Source organism: Gadus macrocephalus, chromosome 6, assembly GCF_031168955.1.
Source record: "Gadus macrocephalus chromosome 6, ASM3116895v1".
Lineage (NCBI taxonomy): Eukaryota > Metazoa > Chordata > Actinopteri > Gadiformes > Gadidae > Gadus > Gadus macrocephalus.
In genome coordinates this window covers 24,502,414-24,517,396 of record NC_082387.1, presented here as the reverse complement: position 1 = coordinate 24,517,396, position 14,983 = coordinate 24,502,414, and the positions used below count along the sequence as shown (strand labels likewise).

Here is a 14,983-nt window from a genome sequence, read left to right as displayed (position 1 = left end):
CAATCCCATTTCTACCCCTTACCCCTTCCCCTTACCCCTCCCCCCTTGTTTTGAAGGGGTAAGGGGAAGGGGGAAGGGGAAGGGGGGAGGGGTAAGGGGAAGGGGTAAGGGGTAGAAATGGGATTGGGCCTTATACTCCCGCAACTACGCTACGACGCTCGACCGACTCTGTCGTCCGTCTCCATCCTTACCCAGAATCCCCTCTGTGTCCGCGCTCGGCGTCGGCCAGCCCGCTGGCGCCCTGCTTCCACCGCCAGCTCCACCGGTGCTCCCAGCGCTGGGGCGTGACGGCCAGCTCACCGGACATCGCCGCGCGGCGACACAGCTCCACGCCGGTACGCTGCGCTGCCCGGGCAACACGCTCACTCACGTTCCGCACGGATAATGTAGGAAGGGACCAGGGGCTCGTCTTTGGTGCGGGTGTCAGAAAAACAAAACAGACGAAGAATCTATCATTTCAAGCCGAAAGGATGAATATATTGATAGAATTTAGGGCTGTGCAATTAATTTAATTTTTATCATGATTTCGACGATGAAAATGCGATCTCCAAACTAATATAATTGAGTTTAAAATATATATATTTTTTAGCAGCTGGATACATATTTGTACATTCATTTCTGTTTGAACATTTTCCATTTTAACATTGTGTCTTTTATTAAGGGGACATTTCATAGTTCCCAGTTATAAAGTGTTTTTTTGGGGGAGAAATTCTCAATAAATGAATCATGTTTCTAAACTCAAACATAATCTTTTGAATAATCATGATTTCGCTATTGGCCAAAATAATCATGATTATGATTTTTTCCATAATCTAGCAGCCATAATAGAACTGTAAATACGGTTGGTGTAATGTTTTTCAAATGAACGGCGACAGAATAGGATAGTGGTAGGAAAGCAGAGCGTTCTATTGTACTGCCGCATCGTCATTTAGTGACTGTGTCACTTATATTTTGTGTCACATGTTTTTTTATTCAATGTTTTGTACACTGAACAGAGCAATATTCACAGAAACTCCCTTGCCTCGCTGAGGCCTAAATGAGATCCCTCTGAACGATCTTTGTCTGATGAAGGCTGTGGGCTTGCTTCTCCTCTGCCAGATGGACAAAAACAAGAAGGAGAAGAGAGACAAGGAGCGAGAGAACGAGAAGGAGAAGAGGGACAAGGAGAGAGAGAACGAGAAGGAGAAGAGCTCTCTGGCCAGAGAGAAGGTGGTGAAGAAGAGACAATCTATGCCCAGCATGCGGATCAGACCAGACCCCAGGTAGACCAAGTCTCTGTCTCACTCTCACACCCACTCTCTCACCCACTTACCGACCCCCGCATAGCCCCCCAAGGGCTAAGACATAGGACAACTAAGTGACTGAATGTCTCAACATGGCCACTCTCCCGTTGATGGATCTCTCTTGTTCTTTCTTCCTGTCTCTCCGTGTCTCTCTCTCACGGACGTCTTCGCTCTTGCCCTCAGAGTGCCGTAAAGCTCTCTGAGAGATGAGGTCATACAGTTGTGATTGTTTGTTAGCTGTGCGGTCATCTTCCCCCGGAGCAATGATGTCATTGCCTTTTAACTTGTTGCATAACCGACCACGTGCCGGGCTTAAGAGGCACGTTCCGCCGGAGTGCTTATGATGGTGCGTTGTGATTCCATCCATATCCGGCCTCAATCGGCCAAAACTTAAGCCAAATTAGTGCCCATTGGCTACGATCCTTAAACGTTACCTAACCTGAGTACAGGATACCGAGTGCACGCTCCTGAAAGACCATGAATCTTCTTTTATCGATGTCGGTATAAATGTTCACCTCTTCATCCCGCCGTGAGTAAAGCGACATGTGTTGTTGTTTTTCTCAGCCCCAGTCCGTTGTCGCGACAACGCCCCGACTCCCCTGCCGGCACCCCCAAGGGCAGACCCTCCTCCCCCGCGTCCGCCAGGACCTCCTCCCCCCGGCCCTCCTCCCCCAGGACCTCCTCCCCCAGGACCTCCTCCCCCCGGCCCAGCCCCGGGCGGGCCGGCGCCGGCCGGACCCCCCCCGGCCGGGCCGGCCCCTCCACCCCCAAGCACCGCCCCAGACGGGCCATGACCCCCGTGCGCATCGAGCACCGCGCCTCCTCCCCCTCCCCAGCGCCCCTGGGGCGGACCCGGGACCGACAGCCCAACACCCCTGAACCCAGGAGGGGTGAGTGGACGCTCTCACTCCCTGTCTACCAACCTCCCTCTGTCTCACTCTCGCTCCCTGTCTACGTCCCTCCCTCTGTCTCACTCCCTGTCTACCAACCTCCCTCTGTCTCACTCTCGCTCCCTGTCTACGTCCCTCCCTCTGTCTCACTCTCTGTCTACGTCTCTCCCTCTGTCTCACTCTCTGTCTACGTCCCTCCCTCTGTCTCACTCTCACTCTCTGTCTACGTCCCTCCCTCTGTCTCACTCTCACTCTCTGTCTACGTCCCTCCCTCTGTCTCACTCTCACTCTCTGTCTACGTCCCTCCCTCTGTCTCACTCTCACTCTCTGTCTATGTCCCTCCCTCTGTCTCACTCTCACTCTCTGTCTACATCCCTCCCTCTGTCTCACTCTCTGTCTACGTCTCTCCCTCTGTCTCCCTCTCACTCTCTGTCTACGTCCCTCCCTCTGTCTCACTCTACGTCCCTCCCTCTGTCTCGCTCTCTGTCTATGTCCCTCCCTCTGTCTCACTCTCACTCTCTGTGTACGTCTCTCCCTCTGTCTCACTCTCTGTCTACGTCTCTCCCTCTGTCTCACTCTCACTCTCTGTCTACGTCTCTCCCTCTGTCTCACTCTCACACTCTCTGTCTACGTCTCTCCCTCTGTCTCACTCTACGTCCCTCCCTCTGTCTCACTCTCTGTCTATGTCCCTCCCTCTGTCTCACTCTCTGTGTACGTCTCTCCCTCTGTCTCACTCTCACTCTCTGTCTACGTCTCTCCCTCTGTCTCACTCTCACTCTCTGTCTACGTCTCTCCCTCTGTCTCACTCTCACACTCTCTGTCTACGTCTCTCCCTCTGTCTCACTCTCACTCTCTGTCTACGTCTCTTGCTCTGTCTCACTCTCTCTGTCTCTGTCTTTCTCACCCTATCTCTCTCTCTGTTTGTCTTTCTCAATCTCATCTCTCTCCCTCTGTCTGTGTCTCTCTCTCTGTCTCCGTTACTCTCTCTCTCTCCCTCTGTCTGTGTCTCTCTCTCTGTCTCCGTTACTCTCTCTCTCTCCCTCTGTCTGTGTCTCTCTCTCTGTCTCCGTTACTCTCTCTCTCTCCCTCTGTCTGTGTCTCTCTCTCTGTCTCTATTACTCTCTCTCTCTCCCTCTGTCTGTGTCTCTCTCTGACTCCGTTACTCTCATCTCTCTCCCTCTGTCTGTGTCTCTCTGTCTCTATTACTCTCTCTCTCTCCCTCTGTCTGTGTCTCTCTCTCTGTCTCCGTTACTCTCTCTCTCTCTCCCTCTGTCTGTGTCTCTCTCTCTGTCTCCGTTACTCTCTCTCTCTCCCTCTGTCTGTGTCTCTCTCTCTGTCTCCGTTACTCTCTCTCTCTCCCTCTGTCTGTGTCTCTCTCTCTGTCTCCGTTACTCTCTCTCTCTCTCCCTCTGTCTGTGTCTCTCTCTGTCTCCGTTTACTCTCTCTCTCTCCCTCTGTCTGTGTCTCTCTCTCTGTCTCCGTTACTCTCTCTCTCTCCCTCTGTCTGTGTCTCTCTCTGTCTCCGTTACTCTCTCTCTCTCCCTCTGTCTGTGTCTCTCTCTCTGTCTCCGTTACTCTCTCTCTCCCTCTGTCTGTGTCTCTCTCTCTGTCTCCGTTACTCTCTCTCTCTCCCTCTGTCTGTGTCTCTCTCTCTGTCTCCGTTACTCTCTCTCTCTCCCTCTGTCTGTGTCTCTCTCTCTGTCTCCGTTACTCTCTCTCTCTCCCTCTGTCTGTGTCTCTCTCTCTGTCTCCGTTACTCTCTCTCTCTCCCTCTGTCTGTGTCTCTCTCTCTGTCTCCGTTACTCTCTCTCTCTCCCTCTGTCTGTGTCTCTCTCTCTGTCTCCCATCACTGTCTTTCCCTCCTCCCTGCGTGACTAAGACTGTGTTCCTGTCTTTGTAAACAGGCTCCCCCGTCGTTCCCGCCCTTACGCTGAGACACGCCCCCACGGCCCAATCGAGTGCTCCCACCCCCAGCCCGGCCTCCCTGCACAGCCAATCAGCTGCGAGGTCGCCCGGGGGGGGCGACGCGGCGACGTCACCGGCCGGTCGGGCGACCGGGGGGACCACGGACCGCGAGGAGGCGGGGCGTCTGCTGACGGAGCGACGGCGTCAGGCCCGCGAGCGGAGGGAGAAGGAGGAGGAGGAGCGGCGGCGGCGGGAGGAGAGCGACAGGTCAGACCTCAACACACACACACTGAGCAACGCACACACGCACACACACGCACACACAGGCTACCAACATGCACACGTGCAACACATGAGACACACACGCGGGTGCGACACACAGACACACACGCGGATGCCACACACATACACACACACACACACGTGTATACACACGTGCACGTGTGCTAACACACAGACACACAGGCGGGTGCTTCACATACACACACACAAACATGCGCCCGTGCACAGACACACACACACACACACACACACACACACACACACAACACATGCACACACAAACTACAAGTAGTGTCTTTATTTCCGCTTTCTGGTCAATTCAATAAATAATAGTTTGAGTCCAAACTTTTATTCGATGGACATAAGAATGGTTGCATGATGGAACTGACACTGACTTAACGTGGATATTACACGCATCTGTCCTGACACTGCTCCATCTCCTCCCCCTGCCAGGGTGCTGAATGAGGAGAGACTCGTCAGGGAGGAGGAGGAGAGGAGGAGGCGTGAGGAGGAGGCCAGGGTAGAGGCCGAGGAGCAGGGAAGGAGGGAGGAGACGCAGCGGCTGCAGGATGAGCAGGAGGCCCAGGAGAGAGCGAAGGTGGAGCAGGAGGAGCAGGAGCTCCTTCTTAGACAGGTAAACACACCTCACACACAGCTCACCTGGACAGGTAAACACACCTTACACACAGCTCACCTGGACAGGTAAACACACCTCACACACAGCTCACCTGGACAGGTAAACACACCTTACACACAGCTCACCTGGACAGGTAAACACACCTTACACACAGCTCACCTGGACAGGTAAACACACCTTACACACAGCTCACCTGGACAGGTAAACACACCTCACACACAGCTCACCTGGACAGGTAAACACACCTCACACACAGCTCACCTGGACAGGTAAACACACCTTACACACAGCTCACCTGGACAGGTAAACACGCCTTACACACAGCTCACCTGGACAGGTAAACACACCTTACACACAGCTCACCTGGACAGGTAAACACACCTTACACACAGCTTACCTGGACAGGTAAACACAACTAACACACAGCTCAACTGGACAGGTAAACCAACTTACCTGGACAGGTAAACACACCCTACACAGCTCAAATGGACAGGTAAACCTCACTTACTTGTGTCGGTAAATACATCTTACACACAGCTCACCTGGACAGGTAAACCATTTTACCTGTTTAGGTAAACATACCTTCCACACAGCTCACCTGGACAGGTAAACCAACCTAACTGTATAGGTAAACACATCTTACACACAGCTCACATGGACAGGTAAACCCTGCTTACCTGTATAGGTTAAGACACCTTACTCATACCTCACCTGCACAGGTAAACCAAGCTTACCAAAAGAGCTTACTGACTTAACTGGAGAAGAACCCCTTTCACACTAAATGACTGGGATTACATTGAAGGCACCGTTAATGAGTAATACTATTCACGCATGCAGCTATGTTCAGGACGATTCTAGGGTTAGAATGATACAATGCTGTAATATGGACCAGGAGACCAGTAGATGGCGGTGATGCAACACTGAGACGAGCTCCCTTATTTCTTGTTTCTAGAAATTATTGAACAAAAGGGCTTCTTTGCCAGCAAAAGGAGCTGTGTTGGTATTGTTATCGGATTGCTCAAAAGCACTGGCTCATTAAGATAAACAGTCGTGGATTCAGATCCGTCTCCGTGTTGAGATCGGCTCGCTCACTCTACGCTCAGTGGGGCCAGCGGCCTCGAACCTCACAAACTATGCAATGAGGTTTGTTTGCAAATGAGAAGCTGTACTAATAATAATGATGTAATAATGATAATACGTTCGGATAGCGCCATAAGCAGTGGTGTGTTAAAATAAACATTTGCGGATTTCATACACGTCCTCAGTGGAGTCTTGTGATTGGTTGGCACGCTCTATGTGAAAGAGTCTAACGTCAGATGACGTAACCCTTTGTGTGCCTCTACCGGCCATGTGACTGCTTTCATTCACAACACAGCTGTAAAGGCAGTGATCCGGAAATGTCACTACGTCATGAGCAGGCAAAATTGCTTGTGCAGATTTCCAGGAATATCCCTGTTCCTTCTCACATGACCCCGTACAGGAAATCATCAAGACCTCTGCAGGGAAAAACTGCACGCGTGAAAGGGGCCTAGGTAAATAGGGTTTGCACACACCTCACCTATAGGTAAACAGACCTTAAACACACCTCAACTGAACAGGTACCCCTAGCTTACTTCTATAGGTAAACACACTTCCACATACCCCTCCTGCACGGATAAACCTAGCTGACCTGTAAAGGTAAACAAAGCTAAGACAAACCTCAACTGCAAAGGCAAACCAAGCATACCGGGAGTTGAAAAACAACCGTACCTGTTTACTTTCCATGAAGAACTATAAACTAGGCACAACTCAGTGAGACAAGGCACGGGATGAGACCAGTCGCAGTATCATGAAAGCAGACGGCCTCATCATCATCTGTGTAACTGGCAGTTGTTCGCATAGCTGAATTTGCACCCCATCTGCTGGACAGAGAGGGAATTGCAGCTTGTGTTTGAATGTGGGTTGGCATTATAACAAGACTTTCAGCGCGTGGCCCGTAAATGCTGAAAATACACGTTTAAATATAGCCTTAGAAGAAACACTTTGGATAGAGTAAACAATAATTGCAGAACAGCCACTCCCTCGATAAGAGGTCTTGTTACTTCAGTTTCTCCATGATAATGGTGTGTGTGTGTGTGTGTGTGTGTGTGTGTGTGTGTGTTTGTGTAGAAGGAGGAGGTGGAGGCAAAGGCAAGGGAGGAGGCGGAGAAGCAGCGCCTGGAGAGGGAGAAACACTTCCAGAAGGAGGAGCAGGAAAGACTGGAGCGGAAGAAGGTAGGAGCCTTCCTCATCTTTACTACACAACCTGTACTCTCCAACGCAACCTCAATGCTGCACAACCTTGACACTACAACACAACCTGAAAACGACATCACAACCTCAAAACTACACAGCCTGTACACTACAACACAACCTGAACACTACAACACAACCTCGATACTACACAACCTGGACACTGCAACACAACCTCAATACAACTACAGCAAACCCTGACAACACAACCTCAACGCCTAAAGACAACTGTAAACCTGTGGTCCACCATAACAGAGTGTTCTTTGATGGTGTGAATCTTCGGCCCAATAAACCCCTCATCTCTCTGTCTTTACGAGGGGCAGCTGGAGTCAGGACCAACAAGAGACTGCAGCGTTGCGTCCTTAAACACGCACACTATGTTATTTTTTATTAATCTGGCGTTTCCCACATATTGGCTTACAAGCCCTCCCCTTCCCCTCCTCTCTGTTTTTCCTCTCAGTCCCAACTCTCTCACTATCAATTTCAAATAAACAATAATTGTTTGGCATGAAAGTTACTTCAACAATATGCCCAAAGCAACAGCATTAAAAAAACAGAAGCGATAAAAATCTCTCTCGCTCTCTCTTTCTCTTTCTTTCTTTCTTTCTTTCTTTCTTTCTTTCTTTCTTTCTTTCTTTCTTTCTCTCTTTCTCTCTTTCTTTCTTTCTTTCTTTCTTTCTTTCTTTCTTTCTTTCTTTCTTTCTTTCTTTCTTTCTTTCTTTCTTTCTTTCTTTCTGTCTTTCTGTCTTTCTTTCTGTCTTTCTGTCTTTCTTTCTTTCTTCGCCCCCCAAAGGTCCACACATGCTAAATGATGCTGGATGCTACGCCTGCTACCTAAAACAGAGCCAAGCGGGGAATTAATAACAGCTTTGGCTGTAAAACACTGATCAATACAGGAACAACTAGCACACACTGTCATACAGTGTCGTAATATGGACTCTTTTTTGTTTAATCTATCATTAAACAAAAAAACACACAAAGTAAATAAAATAAAAGGTACAAATAACAGCTGTTGGACTCTGCATCATCATCATCATCTTCAAACCTTTATTTACAAACTCACAAGAGACACAAGGAGCTGTTTGTTAGCGTGAGACCGGGGGGTTCCAGCGATGCCAGGCGGAGAATCCTGCCTCAGGCCGAAGGATGAGTCACTCTCTCTAATCGGAAACAGTCGTGTCAAAAGTCATGCCAAGACCTTTAGCATTTAGCATAATCCTGTGGTAGAAGAGGAGGCCTACTATATATGGTCTTAAAGTGATATTTTATATCTGGTCTTTCCCTGATATTAGATGTTTCATGAAGTCCTTGTAAGTCTGCTGTGGTTACTTTAAACAACCGTGCCTTTAAACGAGGATGGTAGCTTGAAACAAAGCACACAGTTCTGGTCTCTTGAGGCCTGTGCCTTAGGGTTAACTGAGGGCTGCCTGCCGGTTTGCTGATTCACATTATATCTTTGGCTTTTTGTTTTCTTCTGTTAGCGTCTGGAGGAGATCATGAAGAGAACACGCAAGACTGACCCGGTAAACACTCTCTCCATCTGTCGCTATGTCCCTCTCTCTCTCTCTCTCTCTCTCTCTCTCTCTCTCGGTCCCACCACATTGTTCCTAAATATATATATTTTCAGAGGGAAAACCATCAGGATCCTCACATTATTTGATTACCATTCTTAAGAAAACCATTTAAGCCTTCAAGAAATATTTTTAATTGCACCACATTTTCATATAACAAAGTTGACATCGGTTTTGTTTTTAACCTTCGGAATTTCCTCTAACGGTGCCCGCAGATCTGGCCGGATTAAATGGAAGGTTGACCTAGGTTCTGTTTGTTTTTTAAATGTCCAACAGGAAGAACTGTAGTTCAGTCCTTTTACTGTTTAAATGTATTTTAAGACTAACTATGGTTCTGTTTGTCTTTAAAATGTCCTGTAAGACTTACCATAGTTGTGTTATATATTTTCTCAGAAGGAGAGCAAGCCCTTAATGAAGCCAGACGACCAGATGAAACCAGTGGACAGCAACAAAGGTGAGAAACATACCCCTCTGAGGAACATCTTCCTCTGGTCGGGCTCTGCATGCCCCTAGGGCTGCTGGGAAGTCTGTCTGTCCTGCACCAGACGGGACTAGACGTGGCCTTAGGCTTAACCGGTTCTACTGACAGCTATTGCCACACATCCACGTACGTGAGCCGCTTGGCTCTTGAGCACTGTTGAAACCAACAAAGCCACTAGATAAATAGGCCTGCTGGTGTTTGACATTCCAACAAAACGGTTGTGGGTGCGATCCCGCAAGTTTTCGTGCTAACCTGTAGTCATCCTAGAGACGTTGGCCCTAACCCCCCTAACTAGTCTTTAATGACAGGACAAAAGGTCGGACAAAAGTCAGCTAAAACTTAATTTAGTTGAAAGCGAATGCTAAAGGACCAAATAGTAAACAAATCAAATGTAACTTTAAATGGATGAATGACATATTATTTGTCCTGCAGACAAAGCGGTGCCACATGTAGTGGAGTGTCTGTGTCCTGTCTTCTGTGTGCTGGGTCAGAATGTTCTCGAACACCATCTGAGTCCCATTCATTTTTTTTTTTATTTCACAACGTTCGATTCGTTCTTCACCTCATGTCCACAGCAGCTGCTACTGCTAACACATCCTCGGGGGCACGGGGCATGTGCACGTTCACCAGCACATGGGCGTGCGTGTGTGTCTGTATGAGAGCGTGTGTGTGTGTGTGTGTGTGTGTGTGCGAGTGGGGGGAGAGAAGAAGTGTATTCAAGAGTCATCGAGCTGCTCTATGAAGGAGGAGGTGGGTGTGTTCTGACTCCACCGCAGTCATGCTGGATCAGTAGTTTGATGAGGAGGAGGAGGAGGAGGAGGAGGAAGATGTCAACCACAGGACTGAGTCGAGACCACATCCCCCTCCGCCTCATCTTCTCCCACCCAGCCCCCACCTCGCACATGCTCAGTTTAGCCTGACTCATCTCTAGGGTGGTCCCGTGCGTGTGTGTGTGTGTGCGCGTGTGTGTGTGTGTAACTGTGTGTGTAACAGATACTGTGTTGTATCTGTGTATCTACAGCGTGCGCAGACTATCAGCCCCGATCTGAGATTCTTCCGACCAATCACAAGACAGAGAATGGCCAGAATGGGCGGGACAGGTAAGACCTCCTTCCTGTTTCTCCTTAACACGAACCAGCGATTTGAAACCAGATAGACCTAGTGGCTAACCCCCTGATAGCTCAGGAAGCTTGGTAAAACGCTACCACTAACGAGCTGAACAGGACCGATAGCAGGAAGCTACTGCAAGCGAATCATCCCATGTGTTTTGACAACTGCTATACTAGCAGGCTAATCAAGCGGATGGCGTTTTAAGTCCACCATGGAGACTCTGTGTCTAACCCTGCTAGCTAATCAGGACCGGTATAAAAATGCTACTGCTAGTGAGCTTATCGGGATTGCTAGCATACCGCTAATGCTATGGCTGGCAAGTTAATCAGTGTACTGCTACCCAAAGATAGGTCAACCGATAGCTGACCATGAGCATACTTCTAGCAAGCTAATCTAGACAGCTAGCAGCACACTAGTGAGCTCATCAGGGTTGCTTTCAAGCATTACCTACTCTATTTAGGGGAATTCAAAGTCTTCCGTACCATCTCTATTGGACGCATCCGATGACAAACAGCTACGCCTCATGAGACATGGTGTCGAAATAAGTGTGCATCAGTTTTAAGCTTCTTTTACACTACCAATGCAAGATGGTGACGCCTTAAGGTGCTATATAGGACATAAGTGGACCAAGTAAAACTGAGCCTTGGCATCTTACTCTGCTAGCTGCTCATGACTGATAGCATAACTGCTACAGAACCATGAATTGAACACCCTAATATCCCATCTGGGACTAAACGTGCTATTTAATATTTTCTCATCTTAGCTTGCCAATGCTAGCAGGCCAGTGACTAACCATTACCATGCTGCAACCGCTAAGAGGCATTCAAGCCTTCATGTGAGCTAGAATTTTCTGGATCTCTTCTCACCCTGGAAACACTCGCCACCAGGGTCTTTAAGCTGTCCAACGATAACAAACAGAAAATTGTGTTTGTTATCACTATTGCAATTGCCTCGCTTTAATGTTAGACTGATATTGAAGTTAAAATCGTTACTTTATTAATACAACTCACTGACTGTGGCCCAATGGTTGGTGGCCCGTTTCAGATGTTAGGGATTATTGATTGTTATTGATTATTGATATTATTGATCATAAGCGTGCTGTGTCTCTCTGCAGCGGGCCGGGTGGCGACATGGTGAACGGCCTGACAAACCGTCAGGAGAACGGTCTGTCCGCGAAGGAGGCTCCGCCCCTCTTTGAAGAGATCATCCAACTGACCAATCACGGCAATAGCACCAACGGAGGGCGGGACAAGCCTCAGAGTGATGCACTCGCAGAGCCAATCCTGGCCTTCGAGAGCGAGGAGCCGTTCATGAAGAAGGCTAGTCCGATGAAGCCCCAACATGTGGCAGGTAGGAGGGTGATGAATGTAGCAGGTGGGATAGTTACCCCTTTAGCAACTTCACCTGCACTAAAGTCTGAATAGTTTAGCAGTTGACTGGTACTTAAAGGGGACCTATTATGCTTTTTCGACTTTTATGACCTATAAACGTTGTTATAATGATCGAGTCATGTTTAACCATACTAAAGTGTCAAATAATGACGTACATGCATTTCGACGTATTCCCCGCTGACAGTCTGGGGTGGCTGTGCAGAGCGCTAAACACTCGGGACAACGTTTGCGATTCACTTGCTCACATTTCCGGGAAATCATCTACGTAGAGGCACTCCTGCCGCGCCCCCATATGCCGGGTCAAATCTGCCCGCGCGCACGCTTCAAAGAAAGGTAACCAATCACAACGGAGTTGGGTTGGCAGGAGGGGGGCGAGGGGGCGGAGAAGGACGAAAGCGAGCGTTGACAGAGAATGCTGAAAGCGCCCAGATGAGAGGAAGAGTTTCCCGAAAATCGACATCGTTTTTTGTGTATGGTTAAACATGACTATCAATCATTATAACAACGTTTATGGGTCATAAAAGTCGAAAAAGCATAATAGGTCCCCTTTAATCCATAGATCTGCAGAACTGCAGGTGCACTTGGTTGTGGGAAGGGTGGAGGAGGGAGGGGGGGGGGGGGGGGGGGTAATGCGAGGCTTGGCTGGTTATCTTTATCCTGGTGACAGCTTGAATTTTGTGGGTGCGGGGGGGCCGGGGTTTTGGACCCAGGCCACATGCTGGCTGGCTGACTGGCTGACTGGGGTGAATCTCAGCCAAAGTAAACAGGGTCTCGCACGTCTCCTTTCACCTGTTGCACTCTCTCTCTCTCTCTCTCTCTCTCTCTCTCTCTCTCTCTCTCTCTCTCTCCAGTCCCCACATAACACACCTGCTCTCGAGAGCCTTACATGGTAGCCAGAATCTATCCACCTAACGATGAACATCGTACAAATTAGCAGACAAATAAGAATCGTCTGGGTGTGTGTGTGTGTGTGTGTTTTAGTGCCATTATGGTCATTCTCTCTACTCTCTACTAATCGAGGATGCCTAGAAAGTTGGTGTAGAATGGCTAGCATAGCGTGGCCTGCCTAGATTTGCCTGGCCAGCATGTGTTGATGTCAGTCAAGACAAGAGGCTTCTGTTGACATCCATCTCTCACTAACTTTTTCCACATCAATCTCCTGTATTCTGAAGGGCATCACGCGCACACGCATTCGACCATTCATGCACACGTATTCAGTCACACTCACCGATTCACTCTCACACAAACACACACGCACACACGCACGCACACACGCACGCACGCACGCACGCACGCACGCACGCACGCACGCACGCACGCACGCACGCACGCACGCACGCACGCACGCACGCACGCACGCACGCACGCACGCACGCACGCACGCACGCACGCACGCACGCACGCACGCACGCACGCACGCACGCACGCACGCACGCACGCACGCACGCACGCACGCACGCACACACACACACACACACACACACACACACACACACACACACACACACACACACACACACACACACACACACACACACACACACACACACACACACACACACACACACACACACACACAGCTCCTAGCATCAGTTAGAACCCCTGCAGGTCCTTAGTGTCAGGTTAACGAGTCAGAATCCTTAACACCTGTTTTACAACCAGTTCAGAGGTTAAAGGTCACCAGGCTAAGAGCTCAACGTAGAACGACTCCAGGTCCCGGCACTCTTGAGTGCTGGCCGGGTTTTCACTCCTACCCTGGACTGATCCAGCCATTCACCGATCATTTAAACTCAATATTTATCCATAATAAGTTCAGCATATGTGGTGAGGCGCAGGTTGACTCTTAACACCGAGGTAGCCTAGGTGGCGATATCTAGAAGTCAAGGCGCCGCTAAAGAGTATATGGGTTAGTATTGTGGTTTCATGGATGCCGTGACTCTGAGCCCTTTATGTTCTGTGTTCCCCAGAGGTGCTGTGAGAGTTTTCCGGGCCCTCAAGACACCACGAAGCCTTCCATACGGGGAGACTCATCGCAGGGGCATCCGGGGGCCCAGACGGCAACACGAGACTCTCTGGCGGTCCTCGGACTGCGAGAGGAGACGCACGCCCTAAAGAACACAAGCTGCACCGCCGCCTCGCCCTGCTGCTGTACAAAACGCACCGTTTGCTCCGATGCTAGCGCTAAAGCTAGCGATAGCTGAGGCGCCGTCTTTAACCCTCTACTGTGCATACCAAACTCTTCATCCGCCGCTGCAAGCAGACATGTCACAACACACTGGAGATAGGCGGGATTGTGTTTTTACGCTTTTAGTTATTGAACTCTCGAGAAAAGTTTAACAGTGGGGGGTGCGTTTGTTTTGTGAATAATTTAAATGATGTAAAATATGTGTTCGAAGGAGGAGTCTAGTGTGCGTTATGGTGTTTACTTTAACCTGATGGCCATCTTGTTATGGCGTGTACGCTACTTTAGGCACTCGTAATTCTCCACGGATACATACATCCTCATCTGTACACGACCTAACTTCGTAATCGGGGCCTCAAAACGGGTCCGAAGATACATACTGTATGTAAATATATATTTTCACATTCAAGATGCTCAAATCGTGATGGATTGTACGTGGAAGCAGACGGCTGCAGACGCCAGGGTTTCGGAGGCCCGGGAACAGCGCGTGGGTTTGGGAGATGCAAAAAAGGACAAGTTCAGCCTCATTGTAGACGACCCTCACACTGTCATCGTTATCAGGACTAAACAAACAGCATGTATATGTTCCTGTCACTGGCTTCCACGACCTCCTGCTGTATGTACCCTCAATTCAAGTGTGCGTCCATGCTGTGTGAACATTAAATGCAGGTGCGTGTGATCTGTGGATAAATTGTATTTTACTGTGCGTCAAAGGGACAGAAGGAACTGCTTGGTCTCATTAAAGACTCACCGTTCCTGCTGCATATTGTTTGCTGTTGTTGATCTGTTTAGAAGGGCAAGAGCTATAAGCATTTAGAACTGGGTTAAAGCCAGTCCTTATAGTATACAGGCTAGGATTTGGTTCCACAGTTCTGTATGGAGATGGTTTCAAGATCCGTATGGAGCTTTTTCCAGAGTTCTGTAAACAGCTGGTTCCAGAGGTATGTACAGAACTGGCTCCAGAGTTAGGAGTTGGATCC

At 49.2% G+C, this 14,983-nt stretch overlaps 1 protein-coding gene across 4 annotated transcripts in view; it reads left to right on the top strand.

The window, feature by feature from the left end:
• The window catches only part of map7d1a (MAP7 domain containing 1a), a 36,593-nt gene extending 21,911 nt beyond the window's left edge, over positions 1–14,682 (top strand). For all 4 annotated transcript variants that reach the window (XM_060053162.1, XM_060053161.1, XM_060053160.1 and 1 more), the window contains 11 exons: positions 196–335; positions 1,099–1,262; positions 1,848–2,173; positions 4,078–4,345; positions 4,814–4,994; positions 7,146–7,250; positions 8,750–8,791; positions 9,233–9,293; positions 10,342–10,420; positions 11,545–11,780; positions 13,789–14,682. In XM_060053162.1, coding sequence (XP_059909145.1) covers positions 196–335; positions 1,099–1,262; positions 1,848–2,173; positions 4,078–4,345; positions 4,814–4,994; positions 7,146–7,250; positions 8,750–8,791; positions 9,233–9,293; positions 10,342–10,420; positions 11,545–11,780; positions 13,789–13,799 — 1,613 coding nt within the window. In that variant the 3' untranslated portion in view covers positions 13,800–14,682. The remainder of the gene's footprint in view (positions 1–195; positions 336–1,098; positions 1,263–1,847; positions 2,174–4,077; positions 4,346–4,813; positions 4,995–7,145; positions 7,251–8,749; positions 8,792–9,232; positions 9,294–10,341; positions 10,421–11,544; positions 11,781–13,788) is intronic.
• The last annotated feature ends 301 nt before the right edge of the window (positions 14,683–14,983 follow it).